Source organism: Drosophila navojoa, chromosome 5 (genome assembly GCF_054131105.1).
Source record: "Drosophila navojoa isolate 15081-1374.11 chromosome 5, UAZ_NAV_1.0, whole genome shotgun sequence".
Taxonomy (NCBI): domain Eukaryota; kingdom Metazoa; phylum Arthropoda; class Insecta; order Diptera; family Drosophilidae; genus Drosophila; species Drosophila navojoa.
Window position 1 is genome coordinate 21,931,350 of NC_142893.1, and position 14,105 is coordinate 21,945,454.

The 14,105-nt window shown below is 44.2% G+C and overlaps 1 protein-coding gene across 1 annotated transcript in view; it reads left to right on the forward strand.

Moving 5' to 3' along the window:
* The window catches only part of side-V (sidestep V), a 50,451-nt gene extending 36,733 nt beyond the window's left edge, over window positions 1–13,718 (forward strand). Inside the window, exons 4-14 of the mRNA XM_018106708.3 lie at window positions 2,988–3,196; window positions 3,304–3,548; window positions 5,978–6,050; window positions 6,627–6,778; window positions 6,840–7,047; window positions 7,337–7,467; window positions 7,544–7,697; window positions 7,786–8,529; window positions 9,581–9,880; window positions 10,022–10,419; window positions 12,013–13,718. Coding sequence (XP_017962197.1) covers window positions 2,988–3,196; window positions 3,304–3,548; window positions 5,978–6,050; window positions 6,627–6,778; window positions 6,840–7,047; window positions 7,337–7,467; window positions 7,544–7,697; window positions 7,786–8,529; window positions 9,581–9,880; window positions 10,022–10,419; window positions 12,013–12,585 — 3,187 coding nt within the window. The 3' untranslated portion in view covers window positions 12,586–13,718. The remainder of the gene's footprint in view (window positions 1–2,987; window positions 3,197–3,303; window positions 3,549–5,977; window positions 6,051–6,626; window positions 6,779–6,839; window positions 7,048–7,336; window positions 7,468–7,543; window positions 7,698–7,785; window positions 8,530–9,580; window positions 9,881–10,021; window positions 10,420–12,012) is intronic.
* The last annotated feature ends 387 nt before the right edge of the window (window positions 13,719–14,105 follow it).

The following is a 14,105-nucleotide window of genomic DNA, read 5'->3' on the forward strand; positions in this document are numbered from 1 at the left end:
AGCGCTGAGCCAATTACGAAAGACGAGACACGCGTCTAGGTGCGCTCATTATAAATTCTATTAACGTCAGGCATTTATGTTGAATTTGCCGATATAAACATTACTTACATACCTTTCCCCAGCCCCAGAAAGAGAGCGAGCCACCATGTGTCTATGTACGTGCATCTCCTGGCCCAATCGCAGCCATCGATAGCAGCAGCAGCAGCAGCAGGTTCATTGTATGTGTAGCTACAAGCTGGCAGTCAAGCGATTCTTAACAAGCGGGGCAATCAGAGCCATGTATGTCAAATGCTGCCAGCTGGGTGGCCCTTGACAGTATACAGTATATATATATATATATATATATATACATACATATATCCACATGTCGTCTGATGTTAGTCAACCAGAAAGACGCTGAAAAAAGAATAAAAACTTTAGGTTGAACTGTAAAGGCATCGTCGCTTGAGCAGAGCAGAACAGAGCAGAGCAGAGACTGAGGCGCACTAGACCAGAAATTGATTTTTGCATACGCTGGCAGAGCCCATCACCGATTCTACCTCGGCGCAGACTCCGCCCGGAATCGATTATGGGCAAGTCAAAGTGTCAAAGTTAAATGTGCATTCATGTGGTTCGATTAATTCTACAGTATAAACTTGCTGCGGTGACTGCAATTACAGTTGCGAGTGCCGCTTTTATGGCCACCATAAACTTTACGGCCCCGCCCATCCGCAGCTCTCTCGCACCTCTGCAACAGATCTTTGCTACCAAGCAAGGCGTTATCCCCCTCTGTCTCCCGTTCTCTCTCTCTCTCTATCGCCTGCCCGCATTCATTTTATTGTTTTCCATCAATTTTAATTTGCTTTTTCTACACTTCATAAATTTTCGTTGTTGTTGCTGGAGAACGCTTTACAGCACGATTGAAATTTCCATATGGCAAGAAGAAGGTCGGAAGATTAATTACATGAGAAGTTTGTTGCCCAATTGCACGGGGCACCAGGTACAAGCAGACACTTGGTCTCGCCCCAATCGCTGACCTTTGGCCCCCTGGCTGCCCAGGGCGCATATATTGCAGTACTCGGGAAACTGGACATGGGGGCCGCATAGTGCTGGCGCCTGATTGTTGTGGGTGGCTGGGCTGGGCTGGGCTGGGCTGGGGCGCAGCTCACAATTTTGGCTGTTGAACCTAATTTAATTATCTTTAAATCCATTAACAAATAACCATCCATCATGCGGCACTTACTCGCACTGCTCTTGCATCGTCTTTTGAAACACATATGTACATATATACATATTTATATGTATTTCTTCTTCTTCTTTGGGAGTCTGGGTGCATTTGTGATAAATCACCGGCAGCAGCGACATGAGGGCTGAGAACGAGTTGCGTAGCCTGATATGCATAAGCTCTTGATATATTCAAGCTGCGCGATAATCGAGGGCAATGCTTTCATATCGGACGATCATAAATAATGCGCCCAGAGCTAAGTGTAACTGGGCATCGATTGACCTTTAGCTACTTCTAGCTGCATACATAAATAATACCTCGTTTTTTTACACAAATATTTTGTTTACTATAAATTTTTATGTTGTTTGTGAAAGCCCTTTAAGCCCGCAAATTTCCACAAACGCACTTAATTAGAGCTTGGGACATATTTCCTTTTACTCTTTCCGCCAAAAAAATGGTTAATGGATGCTGCTGGTGTTTTACGATAAGGGCCATGAGAGAAATATATTTTAATGCCTATTAAAAGCTGCTTAAATGCTGCCAAAGGCAACGCAAATTAAATGCCTCGAAAAAATAAATAAATACAAAAAATTTAAATGGAAGCAGCTTAACAAATGCACAAAAAAATAAAAAATAAAAAATGGGGAAACAAACGAACAAGGAATGAATTGATCAATTAATTAATTGAAGCAAACTATAAAAAACAAAATACTAAAAAACACAGCGCGCGCTGGCCAACGAATTAACATAAACAGCGAAATTTATTTTGGCTGCCTGCATTTGTCTCTTGGGGGAAAAGCCAAGAGCGGAAACAACGACAGCAGCGGCCATGGGCGGGTCTTGGGGGCCGCAAAAAACACAAAGCAAATTAAAAATTTACAAGTGTCATCGAATTAAGTGCCCCACACACACACACACACAGGCAGAGAACGAGCTAAGGCAAACTAATGTGCCTGGGGAACAGGAGAAAAAAACAAAAACAAATAAAGGAAAACAGATGGAAAGTTGGAAAACTATTTAAATGTAACCAAGAGAACTTGATGAAAAATAAAAATAAAATGAAAAACGAAAGTTCCGAATGCACTTTGGATTATTTACGATATGTTGTTGCTTCTGTAGCTTCCAAAGCTTCTTCGTGGCTATCGAGGCGTTGACACATCATGCGGAATTTCGTCAAAATGCATGGCAACAGCCATAAACCAAAAACCTTTGACAATAACAATAAAAAATGTTTTCTTTTCTCCTCGCCATATATTTTTTTAATTTCCTTTCCCATTGTTCGACTGGGCGTTCTGATTGGATTGGGTGGAGAGAGTTAATGAGACATTCTATTTTTACGGCGATTACGAGTGGATTTTGTTGCATTTTCAGCAATTTTTATGCCCATTTAATTTCTGATTTGACACACATTTCCCTCCACACGCATTTCTCCTTCGCTCGCCTCGCTTAATTGCTGCCAAATAAAATCGATTGATGACCATTAAAACGATGCCCAGGTGAATGGCTGTGGATGGCATGTGCACTAATCTCTGGGGTGTGCCAACGCACAGACTTGCAGAGTGCCACATACTATATATACAATGGGGTCAACAACTTGTGTACTTTTGTACATAACTGTACATATTGTATATGTACATGTATCTATATTAATTTTCGCCCAACACAACAAAAGTCCACTTACAGAATTCAATTACATTAGCAAAGCCCTTTGGTGACATTTGAAATATGCAAATGTATGTGAGTACAATTGAAATTTTTAACTTTCTTCTGCTCGAACCGACAGCTTTGATGCGCGGGGGCGTCCGCTCCACCAGGCCGTGCCCTGGGCCGACGAGAACGTCTTCAACAAGAAGGCCCACTTCTACTATGACACAAATCCGCCGGCTTTGCGCATCAAGAACATCCAGACCACAGATGCTGGGCTCTACAAATGTCGCGTTGATTTCCATAAATCACCAACCCGCAATTGGCGCATTAATGTGACAGTCCTCGGTGAGTAGAAATGCCAAGTCCAAAAGACTTAATTCTTATCTTCCTTATTCCCTGCTCTTGACTTTCTAATCTATTTCCGTCTTCCCCCTCTCTCGTTCCATTTGCAGTGCCGCCCACCCAGCTGACCATACTGGACCATCACGGGGCCGCGGTGCGCGAGCAGACGGCTGGCCCCTATCTGGAGGGCGACAGCATCAACTTGACCTGCCTGTCCAGTGGCGGCGTGCCACCGCCCCGCGTCTCCTGGTGGCGCGAGCACGCCCTTATCGACGACTCCTTTCAGGTGCTGCCCGACGGCTCGGTGCGCAACACGCTGCACCTCAAGAATATACAGCGCAAGGACCTGCTAACGGTAAGTGCCGCCGCCGCCCAGCTGACATCCCCAAATTCTTAAGCCTTATTTATGAGCAGTCAACAAAGACGCGCTTCTAAGCCCCAATGCACAATGGCCGCTGCCGCCGCCCATTTATTTCGGTTAGCCACAAAAGCAGCGCCCCATTAATGACAGCGCGCGGTGTGGCCGTGTCGTCCCGCAGACCCACAGCCACAGCCACAGCCACAGCCACAGTCACAGCCGCATCCCAATCCCAATCCCCATTCGCGTCCGCACAATGGCTAATAGAAATCAAAGCGCCTGGGAAATGAATGCAGCCGCGACTGCATTGGGAATTGTTCAGAGCCGGCAATGCCGGACGGACAGTGGACAGTGGACAGTGGACAGCAGACAGCGGCGGGCTGCCAGTTGGCAGTTGATTCTAAGCCGATTTTACTTGGCTTGGTGTAATGAACAATATTGTTAGACCGCTAATCCAGCGATTCAGAGCTGTGCGCTCCAGTCACCGATAGAGCGGCCCACTTGTACAAATTGTGGGCCATTGTGAATGGCAGTCATTGTGCTCGCGCAGTCATTGTGAACAGAACCAAATTAATGCCTGAAACTTGTGCGGCATAAATCCAAAAATTATTAGAACCTTCTTGAATGATAATCCTCGGCTGACTTGCAAACACATGACAGATATACCACACTCGTAGAGGACTAGCCATAAATCTCATATGAAAATACTCTGTGAATTACAGAATTACAGCCGAGAGTTCATTTCTTTATTGATATGAATATACCATTATATGAAGAGGAAAGATTTGATTAGTTCTAGTAAATAGTAGAAATGAAAAAGGGGGAAACAAATTTACCATTATAATCCTATTTTATCTTTCATGAAATATGAAAATTGCGATAATATAACTAAAACGTGGGAAGAAATAAAATAAATGAGAAGCAATATTAATATAAATAATATATTAATTGTAATTACCTTATATTATTATTTTTTTATTACTTTGATGTAAGTAATTTATAATATTCACATATTTATATTAGATATAAATATTATAGTATTACTTGCTGTTTGTTTTTTATAGTTTTATTCAGATTTTTGCTTCAAATTTTTGTAAATTTCATTTCATTTACTTCACTTTTTCATTTTTCTTTAAAATATTTTGTATATCTAGTTTTTCCTTCTTTTATTCAATATTTTGACAACTTCATTTGAATTAAAGTAAAATAACTTTATATATTGTTTACAGAGAGCCAAATAAATTTTTCTAGATAAAATTTAACTAAAATAAATAATAATGAAAATGATATCAGGAAAATATAAAAAAAAAATACCAACATTTTTATGATTTTAAGTATATCTGAACAGTTTTCATAATGTAGCTACCAACGCAAAAAGGATTATGCACATTATGTGTGCGTAAAAGTTTTTTATTTTAAATACTTAAATAAATAACCGAGCGAAGCTATTTCGGTCAGCTAGTATTGTATATAAATATGTGTATTTAAATAAAAATACCATACAGTATTCCGGAAATTAGCATTGATTTAGGCCTGGGAGCCTGGGAACCACGAGCTTCCAACATCATTAACAGCTCAACTCAATTGGCATTTAAATGCGACATGGTCTTTAGCTATGCAACAATATCAAAAGCAATTCCGTTAAACGCTGAACAAACATAAGCAGAAAAGCAAAAACAATAAATATAAACAAATAAACAAACAAATATGCATTGTACACTGGCGATAAACACATCGGTCAGCCGTTGGGCTGGGCGGGGCGTGGCCGAGGGGGGTAGCCCACCTGGCGAGTGGTCGATGCGACAGAAATATTGTATAACCCGAATGAAATTTATGACCTAATTTCCTAGCCAAAAACGACAGTTTGACAGACTGAGCAGCGCGTTTTAATTTTCCCCAAGTTATGCAAATATTTTTATTAGACATCGTTACAATTTTCGTGCCTCAATAAAATGCCCGAATTGGAAATGGGAAATGCGTGTATGCTGTTGTATGCCTGGCCAGAAAGTATCGCATTACCAACGGCCAGCAACGCCGAGCGCCAAGTTGGCTACAGAATTTATGATATGCCGGCTAACAGAGCGAGCCTTTGAGCCACTTTGACTGCGACGGAACGTAACATAATTGATTAACATTTTCGTGGTTGGGGTCGGCTAGATAAAGAGGAAGAGGAAGGCAGTGAGAGAGAGAGAGAGAGAGTGTGAGAGGGGGAGGTCAGAGGAGGGGCGACAAGGAGCTATGCGTGTTCGCCGAACATTTCAGGCAATTAAAATTAAATGTTCACCTCTTCAGGCTGCTTGATTTATAATCTCCCATTATCGGCAATATTGTGTCGCATATTGTATTCATAGAAGTCCAATTATTGCCTAGCGCATAAATCAATTTATTTATTATATGTATGCTATTTTGTTTACTTTCTCCTCCAGATGTACACCTGCCAGGCCACCAATGGCCATGTCGTTCCGGCGCTGACCAAAAAAGTTATCCTGGACATGAACCGTAAGTTGGGGCCATCGTCTTTAGTATGCGTGTCCCGTTTCGTATTACAAATTTTATTCAAATTACCTGTGCTAAAACAAAACATTCGCCCACCCACACCTGAATTCATGCTACATCTATTATTTCGCATCTCTATTTGTGTTTGTGTAATTATGTTTATGGTTCGATGTGGGCGTTTGCCAAATGTCGACAGGTCAAGGCCAGGCGGGGGCGCGGGCCTGACAGCTTTTGCATGGAAATTAATGTAATTAAAGTTTTTGTCATTGTGGTCCGAATACTGTAATCCAATGTATATGCATTTATGGCATTGAAACTAACAGCTCAATGTGCTCAGTGTGTGTCTGTGTGTGTGTGTGGGCGGGCGAATATGCTAATCACACTGCGGATCCCGTGGGTGCGCGACCCAATGATAATAATACAGTTGTATTTAGTTAGTTAGCTATATGGTAGTTGTAAAGTGGTTTGGAGTGCATAGACAACAGCGAATTAGGCGTAATTAAAATAGCTCTTTGGCCCCAAGTACCGTGTTGTGCAGCCCCAGTAACCCCACCGTGTGGTATTCTGCTCCGTTCACAGTGCCTCCACTGAGTCTGCTGCTGCAGGGCCTCAATCATGCCGTTGTCGCTGGCACACGCACCCATGTGACCTGCACAGCCGTCGGGGCTCGTCCGCCGCCACATATCATCTGGTCAAAGGCTGGCCAGATACTGAAGGGCTCTTCTCAGTCGGTAAGTCAGCCAGCAGCCTCCGATTATCTGCCATTAATCGAACTTTGCCTTTGCCTTGCAGACCGCCTCCGATGGCAATACGACCATTTCGGAGCTAATGCTCATACCCGTGCCGGAGGACAATGAGCGTCAAGTTGTCTGCTCCATTGCTCTCAACTCGGGCATTACCTCCCAGCAGCTGCACGAGGGCGATACCACGGTGATGACGTCTCTGGGCAATGGCAACATGGGCCTCTACCTCAAGGACTCGCGAGTGCTCAACGTGACACGTAAGTCGAAACCTATTTTGTTTAAGTAAACATTTCTATATTTTAATAAACAAGTTTATTTAATCCTCTAGTGAGCGTTCAGTTAGTTATATGTTAAATATTTATAATAAATTTTGAATTTAAATTAAATAATAATTAATTAAATTATTATGCGATTAATTTTTCATATTATATAAAATACATACATTTTAATACATATAAAGTGTCCGATATAAAATAATAAAAAATTTATGTAAAATATAATACATATATCTACATATATTAAGACATTATCTTCTGTCCATTGTAGATGCACCCATTGTCAACCTGAACTTGGGCGCGCCGCTCGATGCCAACAACTTGCTGAAAGGCTCCGATGTGTACCTGGAGTGCGATGTGCGTGCCAACCCAGCCATAACCCGCGTGGAGTGGTATCATAATGTAAGTCCCTTTGGCGGTCAAATAAAGTAATATGCTCTGAAGCTCCATCTCGCTGCCTGCCTCTCCCGCCCCACAGGATAAGCAGCTGCACTCCTCGCGTGGCATCATCATCTCCAATCAGACGCTCGTCCTGCAGGGTATCTCGAAGTCGTCGCACGGCCAGTACTTCTGCCGCGCCACCAATCTGCAGGGCAGCGTGTCCAGCAACGAGGTTTACCTGGACGTCAAATGTAAGTGACCGACACGAGCGGACGGTACTTGACCGAGCACTCGACTCAAGCCTGCACTGCCTTTCGTGCTCTTGCTCCTACTTTGCAGATCCGCCCGTGTGCAAGTCCGACTCGACGATTATACGCGCCGCACTCAAGCAGACAATCAACATTACCTGCGAGGTGGACGCCAATCCACTCGATAATCTAAATTACAAGTGGCACTTCAACAACTCGCTGGAGAGTCTCATCGAGCTGCCGGTGCTGGCGCAGCTGGCGCCCGCCACGCTGCCCCTGCAGCTGCCATCGGGCGCTTCCGGCGGATATTATCAGCGCAGCAAACGGAAGCACGCACATGCCGGCCAGCGACTGCTGCACGGGCGCCATGGGCGCGTGGCCAGCATTGTGGACATGACAGCCGCCGTGCGCTTCGAGGATGACTACGACCAGGACCTGGAGGACCATGAGCAGCAGCTCGACAGCTATGCGGACTACGCGGAGCCGCCCTACACCCAAATGGTCTACTCGAACATGGTGCACAAGAACCACGTGGAGGGCAAGCAGCCCCAGCGCAAGCAGCCCGCCCCACAGCTGCAGCCGGGCGAGGCGGGTGGCCATCACATCAGCGCGGCCAGCAGTGGGCAGCTGGCCGAGCGCAAGCGCCTGGCAGCGCTGCACAAGCAGCAGCATCATCGACAGCTCCTGGCCACGCCCTCCACTACAACGGCGCCCCCGCTGAACAATGTGTACAGCTATCATGTGGAGAGCTACGAGAGCTTCGGCGCGATTTCGTGCGTGGCCAGCAGCCCCATGGGCCACAGCCAGCCCTGTTGGTATCACATCCAGCCGGCAGGTGAGTGCCTCTGATGACTTATCTGGTCAATCAGTCAATCGGTCAATCAGTCAGTCGGTCAATCAGTCAGTCAGTTAACTTCAAATTGAAAAACCAACAAATATCTCTTAATTAATTTCGCAACGTGCATTGCAGCACCCGCGGACGTGCAAGATGTTTACCCAATTGTAGCTGCTGCGGTTGACAGGAGTCGGGTTTGGGTCTCGGCTTGGGGTTGGGGTTGGGGTTGGGCTTGGGCTTGTGGCCAGTAGTTAATTGTTGCACGTATCGCGGCCAAGTGGCAGCCATTTGGTGCGTGAATCTCTATTTACATTTTGCTGCTGGAAAATATTGCAACGCTGTGGCAATTTTACGCGTCGCAATTGTTTGTCGTTTGGCACAGCAGCTCGTCCGGCTGTCCGCGTGTCCAGCTGTCCTGTTGTCCCTGGCTGCAATAAAAGCCACGTTTACCAACAGTCATGTTGCTGTTGCTGTTGGTGTTGATGCAGCCAGCTTCAATCTGTGTCGCCAATAATCTGATAATCAAATGCAATAAATTGCGAGGCGCATCATTTATTTACCTATCGCCATTGGCTGTTGCCGTTGCCGTTGCTGTTGCCGTTAAATTAAAATACACAATGACCATGGCCTGCAAAAGAGGCCAACACGGATAGTCGCACAGCAGCGAAATTTAGTGCAAAATATATACGTGAATTCGGAATAATTTAAAGCTTAAAGTTTCATCACTAGGTGAAAGGTCGAGCTGGCTACAAATTTATTGGTTTCATTCTATTTTCGCCACATGACAGCTAATCAAATCCGATGGCTAGAGCTGTCTATAAAATGGATTTCTAAATTTAACGTTTTATTAGAAAATTGATATCCGGCATACATGCTGGGAGGCGGGCTCCGCCTTTCCTTCGCTACAATTAACTGAAATAGAATGCTTCTAAATATAGATATTAGATGTACTCATATGTCATTAGTGGAATGTGTACATTAAGCAATCTCAATTAACTTGTTAATTTACCATTAATCATTTCTGATTTTCCACTTTCCATTTCCCCGCCAGACCTGCCGGAGCCGGTTAAGAACTGTACGGCGTATAACGCGACGGCCAACTCGCTGCAGATCCAGTGCGTGCCCGGCTATGATGGCGGCATTCCGCAGCATTTCCATGCCCAGGTGTACGACGAGCTCACCCGCCAGATACTGTACAATGCCTCCTATAAGTATGCGGACTTCACAGTGAAGCGCCTGCCCAGCGACTCGGCGTTTAACATTCGGGTAACTGCCGTCAATGCACAGGGCTCCAGCAAGGTGGCATATCGCGTGCGTGGACGCACACTCTCGGCGCCCCTCCTGCGCACAGGTAAGACGTGGCGCCATGAATAAGTCAGCAGTTGAGCCACCTGCTCGGGCTTTTGGCATTTTCCATGGAACTCATTTGCATCGTTTCACTCATGCAACTGTCTCTCTCTCTCTCGCTGTCTCTTTCTCGCTCTTGGTGCAGCTTCCTCGACCGCGGTGCTGGTGCAACTGACGCCGCTGCTGGGCGCGCTAGTTGGCGTCATTGCGACACTCTTTCTGGTGGCCATTTGTGTTGTGATCTTTATTAAATTCCGCAGCAAACAGAGCCGGCGGCATGCGAACGGCGATGCGACCACAACAGAGGCGGACAAGGGCAGCGCCGAGCCCCTCTCCCGCAACATGGGCAGCCATTCAAGCTTGGAGGACAAAAACCCGGACGTAGTGCCGCAGGAGGCCAACAGCGAGGACGAGTTCCATCTCGAGGAGAAGGCATTCGACCGCCTCAATATGGAATCACAGCGCATTCTCTACACGCCGCCCGCGCGCATCAACACCGCCTCGCCGCCGCCCCCGTCGCTATCGCCCACATTCGGCAAACAGGTGAGTGGCGCCATAGAAACTAGCGTTAGCCAAAGCGCATGGCAAGCCTTTAGCGTTTACGACTTCTGATGCATAACATTATTCGAAATTACCTCGAAAATTCAATCTACCCAAGCAAAATTGTCTATTTAAAAAAAAAAAAAAGAATGGCAAAAATAGAAATATGTGTTAAATGTGGCAGTTACTGGATAATTATTTATTTATTATTATTATTTTATTTTTATATATATTTATTTAAGCGTTGAATCTGTACAATGCAAGTATAGTACCTTAACAACACAGTTAGATTATATAATCAGATTATATATCACTAAACTAAACTTATCGAATGTGGATAATTAGTATAATACAATGTCTTAGACCTCGAGCTCCTAGAAATTAAGTTGAAGAAAGTATAGCATAATTTGGGGCTGATGCGTTTTGTAGGTTACTTTTGTGTTGCATACTTTAAGGGAGAAACAATATTCATATAGTATAGCCATCTACATTATTATATAATTGTGCTCTCCATAAAGCAATCTGATTTCAATGACAGAGCTTGGCTACTCAGGTTTCGGGTATTCCAGTTGTCTGACTTCTGCAGGAAGACCCTAAACTGCCCTTCACTTAAAGCCCATCAAGTTGAGGCCTATATTTAGCCGAAGTCAACCCAGTATCCTGACAATCAGCCAGCCAGCCAGCACAGCTCCGATTCAATTTGATTTGATATCAGAGAGTCTTCAATGCGACCTTCATTTCAGTTAAAGAAAAACAGAAACACGAACCGATGTAAGCAGTAAACAAAGAACTCGCATTTTCTATGGGCAGCCAGGAATATCTGATTTCATGTTCGCAGACCACACGAATTATTATTACGCATTATTGACGCGTATTGATTTAGCAGGCCGTTGGCAGGCGTGGGCGTTGCCATTGTTCGACAGCCAACGCAAATTGGGTAAAGAGCTTGCTTACATTTGGCACCAATTAGTCAGAGATCGTAAATAAATATTACATGCGATTGTGGCTTTATTTAGACCGCATTGCTAACAGTCAGTTGACACGCCGATAATAAGTGGCATTGTTTTGTTTATTTTAAGCATAAACTTAAAATTCAAATATTTAACCACTTGCGGCAAACAATTGAAGGTGTCAAGCTCCATCAGTAACGCATGTGTCGTGTCACATGAGCCGCAGGACGACTTCATTTATAGTTCGTGCTTATTAGTATTTCCCATGTACTTCTCGAAATGTGAAATGGGAGGAGATGAACAGCTTGTCTCTCGATTGTTGCTGCTTTTATTTAGCAAGGGGTCAGGGCATCAAATTTTGATGAGCTCGGAAATAGTTTCTGCTTTGACTGTGGCCGGGCACATTTAAAGTTGCCCTTGTTTGGGTTTTCGGTTTGTGCTGTTGGCTAACAAGCTCATTAGCAGTTCAAGTTGTTTTCTCACTGGTTGCCAACTTTTTAACCACACATGCAAAAATTAGTTAGCTGAATTTTGAACATGCACGAAAGTTGCGCTTCAATTTAAATTATTTATGAGCGACCAGTTACTAAACCTCTCCCTCTCTCTCTCTCTCCCCCTCTCTCTCTGTCTCTCTTTATTTTTGCAGTATGGAGAACTCTCGCTGACGACCAATCCCGCTTTTAGTTTGTACAACACACCACAGAGGGCGCCAGCTGCCCAGCGCCCGGTCTACACAGCTCCGCCGCCCCTGTTGTCAACACGAACGCCGCCAAATATTTACACCAGAATACCGGGACGCGGCAGCAGTGGGCCAAACGGAGGCGCCACCACCTACTTGCCCGCGTACGAGACACGCACGTCGCCAACCTCGCCCTACGGCTCGACCACGACCTGCACCATGCCCCTGCTGAACGGCCAGTCGAACGGCTCGCTGCAGACCAACAGCGGCAGCATTGGAGCTGGCATCACGTGCAACACACTGCCGCATCCGGGCAGCCTGCACCTGGGCGGCGTCTCGGCAGCGATGACCAGCTCGGTGACCAGCGGCAATATAACCATCGGAGCTGCCCAGTCGCTGCTCACCTCGCCGCGCACCCAGACCGCCTACAGCACGCTGGGCACCGGAGCTGGCACACCGTCGCCGCTACTAAGCGTGGGCAGCTCCTTGATGGGCGTCGTCGGCGGTGGCGCGAGTAACTACGAGACGATGGGCTCCTGAGAGTTAGCCAAAGATGACATTAAATGTCAGATCGTGTGCATAGGCGGGAGCAGTACTTGCACCACATCGGGCGCCGAGCGCACCACCATCGTCTAAGCAAATCCTCCTCATCCTCCCCCGCAGCCGCACTGCCGGCCCTGCCCAGGCCCGAGCCAGAACTGCACTCCCACACTGTATTATAGTTATGTAGTTGTCCAGCACCTTCGTCTAGCTCCTCGAACATAACTCACGGCAGACATTTCGCATGAGGCGAGGCGAAGCGAACAGAATTTACAAGACTTCCAAGAGGGCAGGGCGATTAGGAGCGAAGTTGAGCGGAGTCGACTTGAACTGTAAACCACAAGAGATCGAAGCATTTATAGTTTACTCCACTACCCTGAGAGAGTAGTATGCATATAGTTCAGTGCATGTCGGCATATATATACACGACGATATGTATGCATTTCGGTGAAACCAGGCAATACTGATAGTTTTAGCTTACACTTACGAGTATGTACCAAGAATCGGATAGATACTGAACTAGTTATACTTGAGATACTTTGTGCGCAAATTACTTCAATGAAATTAATGAGCTATGCTTGTGAATTCACCAAGAAACTAGTTTAAACAAATACTTAACTAAATGCAAATACATCATAGCGAAAATATATATGAATATACGAAGAAAATCTATCTATATATATATATAAATGTATATCGAAGAACCCTTTGAGAATTTAGATGTGTCCCGTATTGTATATACCAACTAGACTAAGACTATGAGATCCATAGAGGTTAGCATTAATTATAGTCACTTAACTCGTGTAGTCTATAACTAAATTAGTTAGTCACATTGGATCTACGAAAAGACTATCCCCCTTTCAAAAATGAACAAATCCTGAGTATATTACTGACTTATATGGCATAGATAACATATTATATACACACAGATAAACATTAATGGAAGCAAGCTAAGCGCAAATCAAGATATATGTATATATATTGCATACGATATATGTTACTCGTATAACACTGATAATACAATATTTTGTTAAATGTGAAAGAACTTTATGGATCATCTGTTGTCGAAACTTTATCAAATATGTAAGTACATATATATAGTATATATTAAAAAACAAAAATAATGAAAAAAATCCATATGCTCGCGCCAATGTTCAATGTGTATGTAAAAAATTTGCCACCCGCCCAAAACAAAATTTATTCAAATTTAACTCTTCAAGAATAAAAAAGAAAATAAATTAAATAAATAACACTCAGAAACTTCAAGTTTTTGTCAAGTGTAGAAATTTGTTTGGAACCATCTTAATAAATTAATTGCAAGTGCTTTTTGAATGGACGAAATCAAATGATAATGTGACTCGAATTGTAAATTAAAATAAATTAATTCTAATTAATATATATATTGTATAGTGAACTATGTAACTTCCCACACAAATATATATACCAATATATTTTCAATTTTACTTTAATTTCGGATTGTCGCTAAACCTAGTTTTACACTTTTGTCTGTCAATTATTTA